The following is a 15566-nucleotide window of genomic DNA, read 5'->3' as shown; positions in this document are numbered from 1 at the left end:
GTGTAGTGAAATTCCTTCACATCATCTACCTCATGGTCACCAATTTTGATATTAAGTTTATCTCTGGTCTCATTTCTGCTGCTCTGCATTATTTTTGTTTTTCTTCAGTTTACTGTCATTCAATATCTGTGTTTAGTGACCAGTGCATACCACTCTGTATGGCTTCAGAGAGGATAACAATGATATCAGCAAATCTTATGATTGATATTCTTTCACTCTGGATTTTAATGTCATTTGTGAATCTGTCTTTTTATCTCTGTTATTGATCCTTCAATGTGCAGAATGAATTGTAGGAGAGAAAGACTGGAGCCCTGTCTTACACCCTTTCTAATCTGAGCAATTCATTCCTGGGGTCCCATTTTTTTCCCCTTCTTGATTCTTACACATATTGCATATTAATGAACTTTCCTTATACATTATTCTAACATTCTCAAGAATTTTGAACATAATGTTCTGTTGAATGCTTTTTCAAGGTCAACAAATGCTATGAAAGTGTGTCAAGTTTTCTTAAGTGTTGCTTTCATTATCAACCACAATGTCAGAACTGCTTCTCTGGTGCCCTTATCTTTCCTAGACTCAAACTGATCAGCACCTAAGAGATCTTGAATGTTTGTTTTCTTTGTCTTTTTGCTACTCATGCATGAAGTGTTAAGTTGATTGTACAATAATTCTCATACCAATCTGCTCTTGTTATTTTCATAAATATGTATATGATATATTTCCTAAAGTGTGACTGTATGTCTCCAGTATCATAGACTCTACATGCCAGCTTGAGTAGTTGTTTGGTTGCCATTCTGCCCCAGTGATTTAAGAAATTCCAAACGAATGTTACCCACGCCTCCAATCTTATTTTATTGCAAGTTTTCCACAGCTCTGCCAAACTGTGAATCTGAACTTGATCTCCTGTGCCCTCCTTATCAACTTCCATTTCTTCTTCTATCACTTCATCAAACAGTTTCCACACATTGAAGTGGTCCTCAGTGTACTCTTTCCACCTATCTGCTGTCCCTCTCTTGCATTTAACAGTGGAATTCCTATTACACTGTTAATGTTCACTTCTTTGCTTTTAATGTTATTGAATGTTGTTTTGACTGTTCAGTATGCTGAATCAGTCCTTCAGATGGCATTTCCTTCAGATGGCAATTCCTTCAGATGGCAATTCCTTCGTTGATTTCCTCACATTTTTCCTTCAGCTGTTTTTTGCCTTTGCTACCTCACACTTCTTATTTATTTAATTCCTAAGTGACCTTTATTGCTGTGTTCCTGTCTTTTTCCTGAGCATTCTTTTACTTTCATCTTTTGTCGATCAGTTGCAGTATTTTTTCTGTTCCCCGAGGTTTCTTTGAAGTTACCTTCCTTGTACCTATATTTGTCTATCTAACGTCCATGAGGCCCATTTTAGATATGTCCATTCCATTTCAGCTGAGCTGTCCATTGTGGTATACATTATTGCAATATCTGTGGGCTCAGAGAACTTCAAATGCATCTTATTATTCCTCAGTATCCCACTTTTTTCCATGCTGATTCCTGGGGATGATTCTCTTAAGCTTAAGTCTATTATTCATCATTACTAAATTATGGTCTGAGTCTATAGCTGCTCCTGGGTACAATCCAATGACTGATTCCGAACTCTCCATCTCACCATGACGTAATCCAGCTATTATCTTTCCATGTCTCTAGGGCTTTTCCATGTATACCACCTCATCTTGTGATTTTTGAATAGTATATTCACTATTACTAGCTGCAGTTTACTGCAGAACTTGATCGTCATTCCCCTTTCTCATTTTGACTACAAGGACCGTATACCAGGCTCATATACTAGGCCCATATTTTCAAGTCTTTTATTGCTTCCCATATTATGACATTCTGATCACCCATGATGTTGGATTTTCATTTCCCTTTAAACACTGAGTGAAATCTTCAATATCCTCACATACTGTCTCTATCTCTTCATCTTATGCTTGTAACAAAGGTTTATATACCTAAATTATTGTTGTTCGTGTTGATTTGCTGTTAATGCTTAAGAGGATAACTCTCTCACTGAATTGTTCAAAGTAGCTCAATCTCTGACATACCTCCCTATCTAGATTGAGCCTTTGCATTTTCCTTTTCAGATTGTATAGCTTCCCTACTACACACACACACTTTTGACATTGCACACTCCAACTCATAGAATTTTGCCTTTTTGTTGCTTATTTAATTTTTTTTCTTTCTCGTGGTCACCTCTCCCTTGGTAGTCCCCTACCAGAGATTCAAATGGGGGACTAATGTGGAATCTTTTGCCATTGGAGAAATCGTCATGACACTATCTTCAGTTACAGGCCCCATTTCCTGTGAATACACATTACGTGTCTTAAATTCAGTGGTTTCTATTGCCTTCCGCATCCTCATGCCATTGATCATTGCTGATTCTTCCATCTTTTAGGAACTGTTTCCCCACACCAAGGACAAAAGTGTGCCCTGAACCTCTGTCTGCTCCCCACCCTCTTTGATGTGGATGTTGGCAGAATGAGGGTGACTTCATAAGTCAGCAGTCTTTGCCTGCCATGCCGATAATTTTTATTCAAAATTTAAGAAATGGCTTAAATCAAACCTGGGACCCAGGACGTTTTGATTACTAGTCAAAGATGCTACCCTTAAACCGCTGCTGTAGCAGTGGTCAGATACTCTGTGTTTCCTTTTCACTAGTGACATCTGTCTTTGAATCATATCCACCTGTTACGTGGGCCCATAGTGTCACTGTGTGTGTGTGTGTGTGTGTGTGTGTGTGTGTGTGTGCGCCAGTGCAGCCAGTTTTGTCTAAAAGAAAGATTGGGTGATTGATATGGCAGACTTTACGTAAAACTTCATCTTGGCACTTATCCGATTGTGATTTTACAAAACTCGTGTCAGAAGTGTACAGTAGTACTTGAAACTGGATCCTCTAAAATTTAGGTCTACTGTTGTATCACTACGCCGCCTTTCCTGGGTTACTGTAAATTTTAATAATAAATAATAACATTGTAATTCTTTCTCCATCTGCCCTCTGCTCCAGCTAAGAACACTTGGCCAATGCCTAAAGAATTATTTACTACACTCCTCTGACTGGCTTAATGGGGTTCTATGCTGCAGCACTTGTTTTAAGACATATTGTCGCAGAAAAAAAAGCAATTTTTGGTGTTGTGGGAAGTTACAGCAATAACATTTCCATAAAGTAAATCTAATTTATTGCTATAATTACATAAAACAAATCGTTAAGTTGAAAAATATTTATGACATAGTATATACAATTGAATTTAGTTATTTTTGTTTATTTTTGTGTTCTAGGCTAATCGGTGGTGTGCAAAGGGAATAGACCTTCTGGCATCACAGCACATTGAAAAGTGGTCTTCATCTCCAGAAGTGGCTGAACAGTGCTTATCAGAAATTCAGCAGTATATTGCAAGTGCAGAAGAGTTCAAGCTTAGCAGTCCGAAAGAGTTTCGGACACTTTTTCAGGATTCAATAACACCAGAAACAAAGGCACTTGTCACACAGGTGTGTGGGATCCTTTTAAATTTTTGGGCTTACTGTTGTTGAATTCTGAGAATAACAATAGTTGAATCGATCCTTTCTCTCTCTGACTTTTTATTTTCTCATCTTTGTAAATTTTCCACATCAGCTACAGCTACATAAACAATTAAGGACATATTCTGTAGTTTCAAAATTGTGTTTGTATTTTGTGTGTTTGATCCCCAGTAATGATCCTATAAGGACTGAAAGGACATAGAAGCATATGCAACTATGGTGCTTGAAACTGCTGACATGGCACTAAGGATGTAACATGTTGATGACCTTTCTCTGTCCCCACCCCCTGTGCTCTGTCTTGTCTTTCTTAGTATGTTCACTTCAATACAATTAACAGGATTCACCCTTAAAAATTTGTTTTGTTACACAGTCAAGGAACTTATCATCTGAGTATGATTTGACAAATTTGTTTTCCTTCTTTGAGCTCAAATCATTGCAGTTTGTTTCCTTTATTATCACATTTTAATCACTGTGGTGTAATAAATGTTCCTTTGTGAAACATAAGTAATAGAAGAAGTAAAGGGACAACTCATAGTATACTTGAGGCACTGAATGGTCACTAGGTGCACAAATGAGATCATAAATGTTGCTAAACTTCGTTGGATGTGTGTTCTACCAGAGTGTGTACATGTATTATGTTAGACCTGAAGAAAAACTTGTCTGAAAGCTTAGATATTTTTCCGTCTTGTTCATTTGCTTATCAACTACACTATGCCTTTGCTATATAGTTAGTAGTTACCTTTACTTCTCCCACAATTTTAGGTTATTGCATTCTGACCAATTGTAAACATGCATGACGGCTCTGTATGTCTTCCATACACCCCCCCTCCCCAAATCGCATACTGTTAATTTTCCAGAATTTCTTAATGTCGAACATTGCCTCACCATCATTCCCCAAATCCCTCAACATGCAAACTAACCTTACATCTGCAGAAAAAACTGCAATCCATCACGTAAAACCTGATCCTGACCTTATAATCTTACCTGCTGACAAAGGCTCCACCACTATTGTTTTGAACTGCAAGGGTTACCTGGTAGAAGTACTGAGCCAGCTGTCAGATTCATCCACAAACAAACCCTGCCAGTGACCCCATTCCAGAAAACCAGCTGGATCTCCAGTTTCTCGTCAAATCCTCAAGCCCATCCCAGAACCTCTTTCCGGAGTTCATCTCTCTCCTCACCCCTACCACTCCCCACATGCCTACCTTCTACAGGCTCCCTAAAGTCTATAAATCCAACCACCCAGGATGGCCCATTGTGGCCAGTTGCTGTGCTCCCACTGAGAGATCTCTGCTCTCATAGATCAACACCTTCAGCCTATTATCCAGAACCTTCCCTCCTATATAAAAGATAGCAACCATTTCCTCCACTGACTCTCCACAGTTCTTGTTCCTTTACCACCCTGCTCATCACTATTGATGCTTCCTCCCTTTACACAAGCATCCCTAATGCCCATGGCCTTACTGCTGTTGAACACTACCTTTCCCTACGCCCAATGGATTGCAAACCAACAACCTCCTTCCTAGTCGCCATGACCAACTATATCCTCACCCACAATTACTTCTTCTTTGAAGGCATTACCTACAAGCAAATACGGGGTATGTCTATTGACACCCGCATGGCACCATCCTAGGCCAACCTAATCATGGGTCATCTACAGCAATCCTTCCTGAATACCCAGAATACTAAACCCCACACCTGGTTCAGACTCACTGATAACATCTTTGCGATCTGGATCAAGCGAGAGGACACCCTATCCACATTCCTCCAGAACCTCAACACCGTCTCCTCCATTTGCTTCACTGGTCCAATTCTGCCCAACAAACCACCTTCCTAGATGTTGACCTCCACCTCAAAGATGGCTAAATCATTACCGCTGCCCGTATCAAACCTACCAACCACCAGCAATACCTCCACTTCTACAACTGCCACCCATTCCATACCAAAAAGTCCCTTCAATACAGGCTAGCCACCCTTGGCTGGTGCATCTGTGGTGATGAGTGGTCCCTCTCAAATTATACCGAGGCTCTCACTGTGGCCTTTACAGACTATAATTATCCTTCCAACCCTGTACAATAACTGATTTCCTGTGACTTATTTTTCCAGTCACACACCACATCCCAAAGCCGCACCATCTGGTCACAGAGGGGCATTCATCTTGTGACTCAGTACCACCCAGGACTGGAGCCACTGAATTACTTTCTCCACTAGGTTTTTGACTATCTCTCATCATGCTCAAATGGGAAATATCCTACCCTCTATCCTTCCCACTCATCCCACTGTGGTATTCCACCACCCACTGAACTTACACAATATCCTCGTCTATTCCGTACACTACCCCTGCTCCCAATCCCTTGCCTCATGGCTCATATCCCTGTAATAGACCTAGATGCAAGATCTGTCCCATACAGTCTCCCACCACCACCACCACCACCACCACCACCACCACCTACTCCAGTCTGGTCATAAACATTGCATGTCCCATCAAAGAAAGGGCTACTTGTGACACCAGTCATGTGATCTACAAGTTAAACTGCAACCACTGTGCTGCATTCTATGTGGGCATGACAACCAACAAGCTGTCTGCCCGCATGAATGGCCACCGACAAACTTTGGCCAAGAGACAAGTGGACCACCCTGTTGCTGAGCACACTGTTCAACACAACTTTCGTCATTTCAATGACTGCTAGACAGCTTGTGCCATGTGATCCTTCCCACAGCAGGTTTTCTGATTTGTGCAGGTGGGAACTCCCTGCAATATATCCTTTGTTCCTGTAACCTCCTGGCCTCAGCCTGTGTTAGTCATTGTCCTTACCTATCAAGCTCCTTCCCTGTTACAATTCCAGCACTACACAGCCCTCTATCCCACCAATGCTCTTTTTATTTCTCTCCTTTTCCACTACCCCCCCCCCCTCCACCTCCCCCCCACCTTCTGTCTATGGCATCCGCCACTATTAATCTCCGCACCGAGTAGTGCCACGCTATTATGCATGGCCATGAAACACTTTGTTGGCCCCAATTCTCTGTGGGTGGCCTGCTGCTTGCATCACAGACTGACATTTCTGTGTGCGTGTGATCTAAACCACAGCATCTGGCCACAGATAACACTCAAAGACTGGCAGCCAGAATATTCAATGACACCAGCCACCAGCTCCATTAACTACAGAGCTTTATTTAACGCTGCCACTGACGTCTGCAAGTCAGTTCTCATTGTGCTATGTTCTACTGTACAACTCAGGACAGCTGGGCTGCAGTGGACCTGCTGCTTGAAGTTGATTTGGCTACGCTCTAGACTTAGAATCCAAATGATATTCTGGAACTGGGACTTAAAACTCCACTTGGCTTAGTATGTCAACAGACTTGTGACTCTGCCTTCAATGTATATAATTTTCCACGAAGTGTTCATCAACAACTTGGCTCTTGGTAACATAATTTTTTGTATCAGTGTGTCTCAATAAACTGTAGTACGGTGACATATTTGTTGTCTTATTCTTGGTTATAACACCGCCTAACCTCCAGAGTGCACCCAGCTCCCCCACTCGCTATTCACCTCATCCCTGCACACTCCCACTTGCATCACTTTACCATCCCCCACCCCTAGCCTGCTATCCCTCCCCCTCCCCACCCCAGCCTCCTCCTGACCACCACCTGGTTGTCTCTCTCTCTCTCTCTCTCTCTCTCTCTCTCTCTCTCTCTCTCTCTCTCTCTCATCACGTGCTGCTGCTTGCAGTCTGACTTTAGCTGGCAGAGACTGTGGTCGCGCGCACGCCCGTGTGTGTGTGTGTGTGTGTGTGTGTGTGTGTGTGTGTGTGTTGTTAGCAACAGAAAATAGAATTTCTTTCTTATATCTGTTATTAACCTGGTTTCTGTCAATGCATTCTTTCAGTACACAGAATTGCAGTTTATTTATGTCTGGTGACAGATGTGGACTCTGACCACAATCTATTGGTTATGAACTGTAGATTAAAATTGAAGAAACTGCAAAGAGGTGGGAATTTAAGGAGATGGGCCCTGGATAAACTGACGAAACCAGAGGTTGTACAGAGTTTCAGGGAGAGCATAAGGGAACAATTGACAGGAATGGGGGAAAGAAATACAGTAGGAGAAGAATGGGTAGCTTTGAGAGATGAAATGGTGAAGGCAGCAGAGGATCTAGTAGGTAAAAAGACGAGGGCTAGTAGAAATCCTTGGGTATCAGAAGAAATATTGAATTTAATTGATGAAAGGAGAAAATATAAAAATGCAGTAAATGCAGCAGGCAAAAAGGAATACAAACGCCTCAAAAATGAGATCGACAGGAAGTGAAAAATGGCTAATCAGGGATGGCTAGAGGACAAATGTAAGGATGTAGAGGATTATCTCACTGGGGGTAAGATAGATACTGCCTACAGGAAAATTAAAGAGACCTTTGGAGAAAAGAGAACCACTTGTATGAATATCAAGAGCTCAGATGGAAACCCAGTCCTAACCAAAGAAGGGAAAGCAGAAAGGTGGAAGGAGTATATAGAGGGTCTATAAAAGGGCGATGTACTTGAGGACAATATTATAGAAATGGAAGAGGATGAAGATGAAATGGGAGATACGATACTGCGTGAAGAGTTTGACAGAGCACTGAAAGACCTGAGCCGAAACAAGGCCCCGGGAGTAGACAACATTCCATTAGAACTACTGATGGCCTTGGGAGAGCCAGTCCTGACAAAACTCTACCATCTGGTGAGCAAAGTGTATGAGACAGGCGAAGTACCCTCAGACTTAAAGAAGAATACAATAATTCCAATCCCAAAGAAAGCAGGTGTTGACAGATGTGAAAATTACCGAACTATCAGTTTAATAAGTCACAGCTGCAAAATACTAATGCGAATTCTTTACAGACGAATGGAAAAACTGGTAGAAGCCGACCTCGGGGAAGATCAGTTTGGATTCCGTAGAAATATTGGAACACGTGAGGCAATACTGACTTTACGACTTATCTTAGAAGCTAGATTAAGGAAAGGCAAACCTACGTTTCTAGCATTTGTAGACTTAGATTTGACAATGTTGACTTGAATACTCTCTTTCAAATTCTGAGGGTGCAGGGGTAAAATACAGGGAGCGAAAGGCTATTTACAATTTGTACAGTAACCAGATGGCAGTTATAAGAGTCGAGGGACATGAAAGGGAAGCAGTGGTTGGGAAGGGAGTGAGACAGGGTTGTAGCCTCTCTCTGATGTTATTCAATCTGTCTATTGAGCAAGCAGTGAAGGAAACAAAAGAAAAGTTCGGAGTAGGTATTCAAGTCCATGGAGAAGAAATAAAAACTTTGAGGTTCGCCGATGACATTGTAGTTCTGTCAGAGACAGCAAAGGACTTGGAAGAGCACTTGAACAGAATGGACAGTGTCTTGAAAGGAGGATATAAGATGAACATCAACAAAAGCAAAACAAGGATAATGGAATGTAGTCGAATTAATTCGGGTGATGCTGAGGGAATTAGATTACGAAATGAGACACTTAAAGTAGTAAAAGGGTTTTGCTATTTGGTGAGCAAAATAACTGATGATGGTCGAAGTAGAGAAGATATAATATGTAGACTGGCAATGGCAAGGATAGCGTTTCTGAAGAAGAGAAATTTGTTAACATCGAGTATAGATTTAAGTGTCAGGAAGTCATTTCTGAAAGTATTTGTATGGAGTGTAGCCGTGTATGGAACTGAAACATGAACGATAAATAGTTTGTACAGGAAGAGAATAGAGGCTTTCGAAATGTGGTGCTACAGAAGAATGCTGAAGATTAGATGGGTACATCACATAACTAATGAGGAGGTACTGAATAGAATTGGGGAGAAGAGAAGTTTGTGGCACAACTTGACTAGAAGAATGGATCGGTTGGCAGGACATGTTCTGAGGCATCAAGGGATCACCAATTTAGTATTAGAGGGCAGTGTGGATGGTAAAATCCGTAGAGGGAGACCAAGAGATGAATACACTAAACAAATTCAGAAGGATGTAGGTTACAGTAGGTACTGGGAGATGAAGAAGCTTGCACAGGATAGAGTAGCATGGAGAGCTGCATCAAACCAGTCTCAGGACTGAAGATCACAACAACAACAACAGTCTCGTGCCTTCCTTGTCTCCCCCCCAATACAATGTCCTATTGAGTGGTGATAACAATAGATTTGAATTTGCTGCACAATTTCTTACAGAAGCTGCATCTGCATCCTGATATTTTTGTTGTTAATTTCTCTGCACTACTGGAAAAATGCTCATTCACAAAACTGCCCTATTCTTATGAATTTTCAGTTTACCTATCCCAGTCCTTTACGACTAAATTAATTTGTTTTGGAGGAAGAATGTGGGATAACTAGTCACTAGTTAGGTTATCAGATTTATTTTATTAGTCTTTTCTAATTTAGGTGTTTTCACACCCATCTATACAATGTGCACATTTAGTTATTACAAGAAACAAATTATAGGTCTAATATTTATTCTAAAAATTCATATATTTTTCTTCCTTTTCATTAACTTCGTTACCAAAATTTTAACTCTGTATAGTGCAAACACAGTTTGCATATCTCATACTTGAGAACTTACAGCATAACAACATTTGTGAGAGGGCCAAAAGCCACAATCAGTTTTGTTTTCCATTATCAACGTGCACATAATTTATTGACAGGTTGTATTTAGTTTTGTGCACTATTACGTCTATGGCACTTCTGTTACTTACAGATTTACTTTATATTAGAATCCACATACACATACACATTACACATTTGATTGAAATAGGTTACGTCATAATATTAATATGATGATAATATTTTGTTACTTGGAAATTTATACTACACCCTAGATAAAGTCCATACAAAAGATTCCATGTTGAAGCTGAGTTCACAATGACTGACAACTGATTGAGAGTTAATCAGTATGCAAAATAACATCATAGTGATTGTCTGCTGTCTGACTGAACAATTCATCCTGCCTTATAACCAGTGATGCGGTTCAGATGAACTATTATAGTTAATTTTCCATTATTTTTAAGTAACCCCCATTCACACCTCCAGCTCACCTCACCCTGACCTTAATAGTGGTAGGGTTGCCTTGCCCTGACACTGAATTTTTCGAGATAGTCAGTCATATAAATACCAAGTTTGGTTGAAATTACTCCAAGCAGTTCCAGTTCTATACTTTCATGTCTCTGTTTACAATCCCCTTTCTGTTAAATAGGGCTGTTAGTGGTGTATAGACCCTGTGGTAATTGTCTCTTTATGGTAAACTATACATGTACCATGTTTGGATGAAATGATGCCAATTCCTGGAACACACACACACACACACAAATGCTCTGCTTACTCTGTTTTCTAACATAAATTTTTATAAGCATGATGTGATTCTTCTTTTGAAGGTGTTACATCGAATAGATGACGTTACAATGATGTGTGATAAAAGACTGGACAGTCTGAAGCGTATGATTCAGAAGCCACCTAGACCTGTCCAGACAGTGATACCAGAGCCTGGTGTACCATTACAACCTCCAGGAGGTGCTCCAAACTTGTCTCGTGACCATCACAATGTTAACAAGGGATCAAAAGTGTTTAGGAAAGCCAATACCATGCCAAAGGTTTGAACAATAACTTACCTAACTATGTACTATGTAATGCGAATTATCTTTGAAATAACTGCATTTACTTTATCTGTTATTGAGTTCCTAAAAGTGAACAGAAAATAATACTTACTGGGCAGGTCAGCAGTTAGTTTTTAGCTTTATTGTTTTGTTTAAACATAAGCCAATGTTCTTGATCTGATTGTTTTCTTTGTGCTAATTGATATAAATTATTGTTATTGAAATTATTGTAGACTTAAGATTGAAGATGATTTGTGGGTAATATTTGCTGTTCATGTAGTCATTTGTTTACTTTTATGTAGCAAAGAATGATGTACAAAATGATCTGCAAAGGTGTAAGAAAATAAAGAGCACAGACATTACTAAAACAGAACCTTTTCTGCCTGAAAAATGTGTTTGGAAATTGAACAATAATTATTTAAATACTAACAAAGAGATAGAGGGGCTGGCCAGTACTTACCTCAGCTCAGTACAGCCGATAGATACACAAAAAACAGGACTGAAAATTTACGTTCCTAGCTTTTGGAACAAATGTTTTTTCATCAGGGAGGAGAGAGGGGAAAGAAAGGGAAGAAGGGAAAGTGGATTCAGTTACTCACAACCCAGGTTATGAAGCAACAGGGAAAGGAAAACAGGGAGGGTAGCAAGGATGGAGGCATGGTTGTCAGAGGGAAGCCAAAGATATTCTACTGTAAGTACTGTACCAGCTTCAAACCAAAGAGGATGCATACAGAAGTAAAGAGGTATATAGTATAAAGATAAACACAACTATGTAGGATGAAAAGATGCGTGAATGGCTAAAGAGGAAAGGGAAAGAGGAGAAGACTGAAGAGTAAATCGGAGTGAGGTTGTTTAACGTAGGTTCAGTCCAGGGGGATGGCGGGATGAAAGGATGTGTTGGAGTGCAAGTTCCCATCTCCGCAGTTCAGAGGGACTGGTGTTGGGTGGGAGAAGCCAAATGGCACATACGGTGTAGCAGGTTCCTAGGTCCCTAGAATTATGCTGGAGGGCATGCTCCACTACTGGGTATTGGACATCTCCTAGGTGGACAGTTTGTCTGTGTCCGTTCATGCGCTCAGCCAGTTTAGTTGTCATACCGATGTAAAAGGCTGTGCAGTGCAGGCATGTCAGCTGATAAATGACATGTGTTGTTTCACATGTGGCCCTGCCTTGAATTGTGTATGTTTTACCAGTAGCAGGGCTGGAGTAGGTGGTTGTGGGGGGATGCATGGGGCAGGTTTTGCAGCAGGGTCGGTTACATCAATACCACATGAGCTTTCGTTTTTTTAGAACTTCTGTAATTCTAGTAGTTTCAGTGGAGAATGTTGATGCTACTTCTAGGTGCATGAAGTTTTGTGGAATGACATTTTTAACATATACTCTCAGTTGTTCAATTGAACAATTTAATCCTATTTTGCTGCTGCATTTAGAAAGTGATAGTGAAAAACAGTTGCAATTTGTTAATTATCAGTCACAACATTATCATTTAGTTTGCTATGGCATCTTGTTCCCTGATTGGCTGTCCTATCTCCTGTTTCACATACAGTTTTAATTTTGATATCTGCATTATTAATTTATTCCAGGAAATGTATATTTAATGACTTACCTTAAGATATTACAGTATCATTTTGTATAATGTAACAAACATCAGATCTTGACTTATTCAGGCCTCTATATAAATTTCTGTTTCCTTCTTACATGACATTTTAATCCCTTTAGTTAGCCATGGATTAGTTGTTTCTTAGTAGACTTTCTAGATAACTCTTTAGTAAAGCTAATTTAATATATTGACGCAAATTTACTATAACATATATTGAATTTCACCTTAGCACCACTTTCTATATGTATGTCATTTCATACCAACTATTTGAACTTATTCTTAAAAGATTGTACCCTGTTCTCATTAATAAGCCTCACTGCTTTGTATGAACTTTCCTCAGAGCTGTAAGGGGCTGCATTGTTTATTTTTATTAAATGTGCATCACGATCAGATAGCCCATCATCAGTTGGTTACACATTAATTGTTTCAGCGTGAGCAGTGTCAATAAAAATGTTGTAAATCTGAGTGCTGCTGTCTTGCTGCACACATGTTGGACAATTCACTTCTGAAATCTGATAGAAACAAACAAATATTGATACAGTTCAGTTTTCTTCTCAGAATCTTTCAAGAAACCAACATTGATACATCTACAAGCTACTGGCTACTGCTTCTTGCCTGACAGATAGTTGTTGTTGTTGTTGTGGTCTTCAGTCCAGAGACTGGTTTGATGCAGCTCTCCGTGCTACCCTATCCTGTGCAAATTTCTTCATCTCCCAGTACCTACTGCAACCTACATCCTTCTGAATCTGCTCAGTGTACTCATCTCTTGGTCTCCCTCTACGATTTTTACCCTCCACGCTGCCCTCCAATGCTAAATTTGTGATCCCTTGATGCCTCAGAACATGTCCTACCAACCGGTCCCTTCTTCTCGTCAAGTTGTACCACAAACTCCTCTTCTCCCCAATTCTATTCAATACCTTCTCATTAGTTATGTGATGTACCCATCTAATCTTCAGCATTCTTCTGTAGCACCACATTTCGAAAGCCTCTATTCTCTTCCTGTACAAACTATTTATCGTTCATGTTTCAGTTCCATACACGGCTACACTCCATACAAATACTTTCAGAAAGGACTTCCTGACACTTAAATCTATACTCGATGTTAACAAATTTCTCTTCTTCAGAAATGCTATCCTTGCCATTGCCAGTCTACATATTATATCTTCTCTACTTCGACCATCATCAGTTATTTTGCTCACCAAATAGCAAAACTCTTTTACTACTTTAAGTGTCTCATTTCGTAATCTAATTCCCTCAGCATCACCCGACTTAATTCGACTACATTCCATTATCCTTGTTTTGCTTTTGTTGATGTTCATCTTATATCCTCCTTTCAAGACACTGTCCATTCTGTTCAAGTGCTCTTCCAAGTCCTTTGCTGTCTCTGACAGAACTACAATGTCATCGGCGAACCTCAAAGTTTTTATTTCTTCTCCATGGACTTGAATACCTACTCCGAACTTTTCTTTTGTTTCCTTCACTGCTTGCTCAATAGACAGATTGAATAACATCAGAGAGAGGCTACAACCCTGTCTCACTCCCTTCCCAACCACTGCTTCCCTTTCATGTCCCTCGACTCTTATAACTGCCATCTGGTTACTGTACAAATTGTAAATAGCCTTTCGCTCCCTGTATTTTACCCCTGCACCCTCAGAATTTGAAAGAGAGTATTCAAGTCAACATTGTCAAAAGCTTTCTCTAAGTCTACAAATGCTAGAAACGTAGGTTTGCCTTTCCTTAATCTAGCTTCTAAGATAAGTCGTAAAGTCAGTATTGCCTCACGTGTTCCAATATTTCTACGGAATCCAAACTGATCTTCCCCGAGGTCGGCTTCTACCAGTTTTTCCATTCGTCTGTAAAGAATTCGCATTAGTATTTTGCAGCTGTGACTTATTAAACTGATAGTTCGGTAATTTTCACATCTGTCAACACCTGCTTTCTTTGGGATTGGAATTATTGTATTCTTCTTTAAGTCTGAGGGTACTTCGCCTGTCTCATACACTTTGCTCACCAGATGGTAGAGTTTTGTCAGGACTGGCTCTCCCAAGGCCATCAGTAGTTCTAATGGAATGTTGTCTACTCCCGGGGCCTTGTTTCGGCTCAGGTCTTTCAGTGCTCTGTCAAACTCTTCACGCAGTATCGTATCTCCCATTTCATCTTCATCCTCTTCCATTTCTATAATATTGTCCTCAAGTACATCGCCCTTTTATAGACCCTCTATATACTCCTTCCACCTTTCTGCTTTCCCTTCTTTGGTTAGGACTGGGTTTCCATCTGAGCTCTTGATATTCATACAAGTGGTTCTCTTTTCTCCAAAGGTCTCTTTAATTTTCCTGTAGGCAGTATCTATCTTACCCCTAGTGAGATAATCCTCTACATCCTTACATTTGTCCTCTAGCCATCCCTGCTTAGCCATTTTGCACTTCCTGTCAATCTCATTTTTGAGACGTTTGTATTCCTTTTTGCCTGCTTCATTTACTGATTTACTGCGTTTTTATGTTTCCTCCTTTCATCAATTAAATTCAATATTTCTTCTGATACACAAGGATTTCTGCTAGCCCTCGTCTTTTTACCTACTTGATCCTCTGCTGCCTTCATTACTTCATCCCTCAGAGCTACCCATTCTTCTTCTATTGTATTTCTTTCCCCCACTGCTGTCAATTGTTCCCTTATGCTCTCCCTGAAACCTTGTACAACCTCTGGTTTAGTCAATTTATCCAGGGCCCATCTCCTTAAATTCCCACCTCTTTGCAGTTTCTTCAATTTTAATCTGCAGTTCATAACCAATAGATTGTGGTCAGGGTCCACATCTGCCCCTGGAAATG

The 15566-nt window shown here is 40.2% G+C and overlaps 1 protein-coding gene across 1 annotated transcript in view; it reads left to right on the top strand.

Moving 5' to 3' along the window:
• The window catches only part of LOC126194677 (guanine nucleotide exchange factor DBS-like), a 373302-nt gene that overhangs the window by 250829 nt on the left and 106907 nt on the right, over positions 1-15566 (top strand). The window contains exons 12-13 of the mRNA XM_049932882.1: positions 3307-3516; positions 10923-11138. Of these exons, the coding sequence (XP_049788839.1) occupies positions 3307-3516; positions 10923-11138 (426 nt within the window). The remainder of the gene's footprint in view (positions 1-3306; positions 3517-10922; positions 11139-15566) is intronic.

The sequence above is a fragment of the Schistocerca nitens genome, chromosome 1 (genome assembly GCF_023898315.1).
Source record: "Schistocerca nitens isolate TAMUIC-IGC-003100 chromosome 1, iqSchNite1.1, whole genome shotgun sequence".
NCBI lineage: Eukaryota > Metazoa > Arthropoda > Insecta > Orthoptera > Acrididae > Schistocerca > Schistocerca nitens.
Note: the sequence above shows the minus strand (reverse complement) of the source record. Positions and strands in the feature narration are given on the sequence as shown.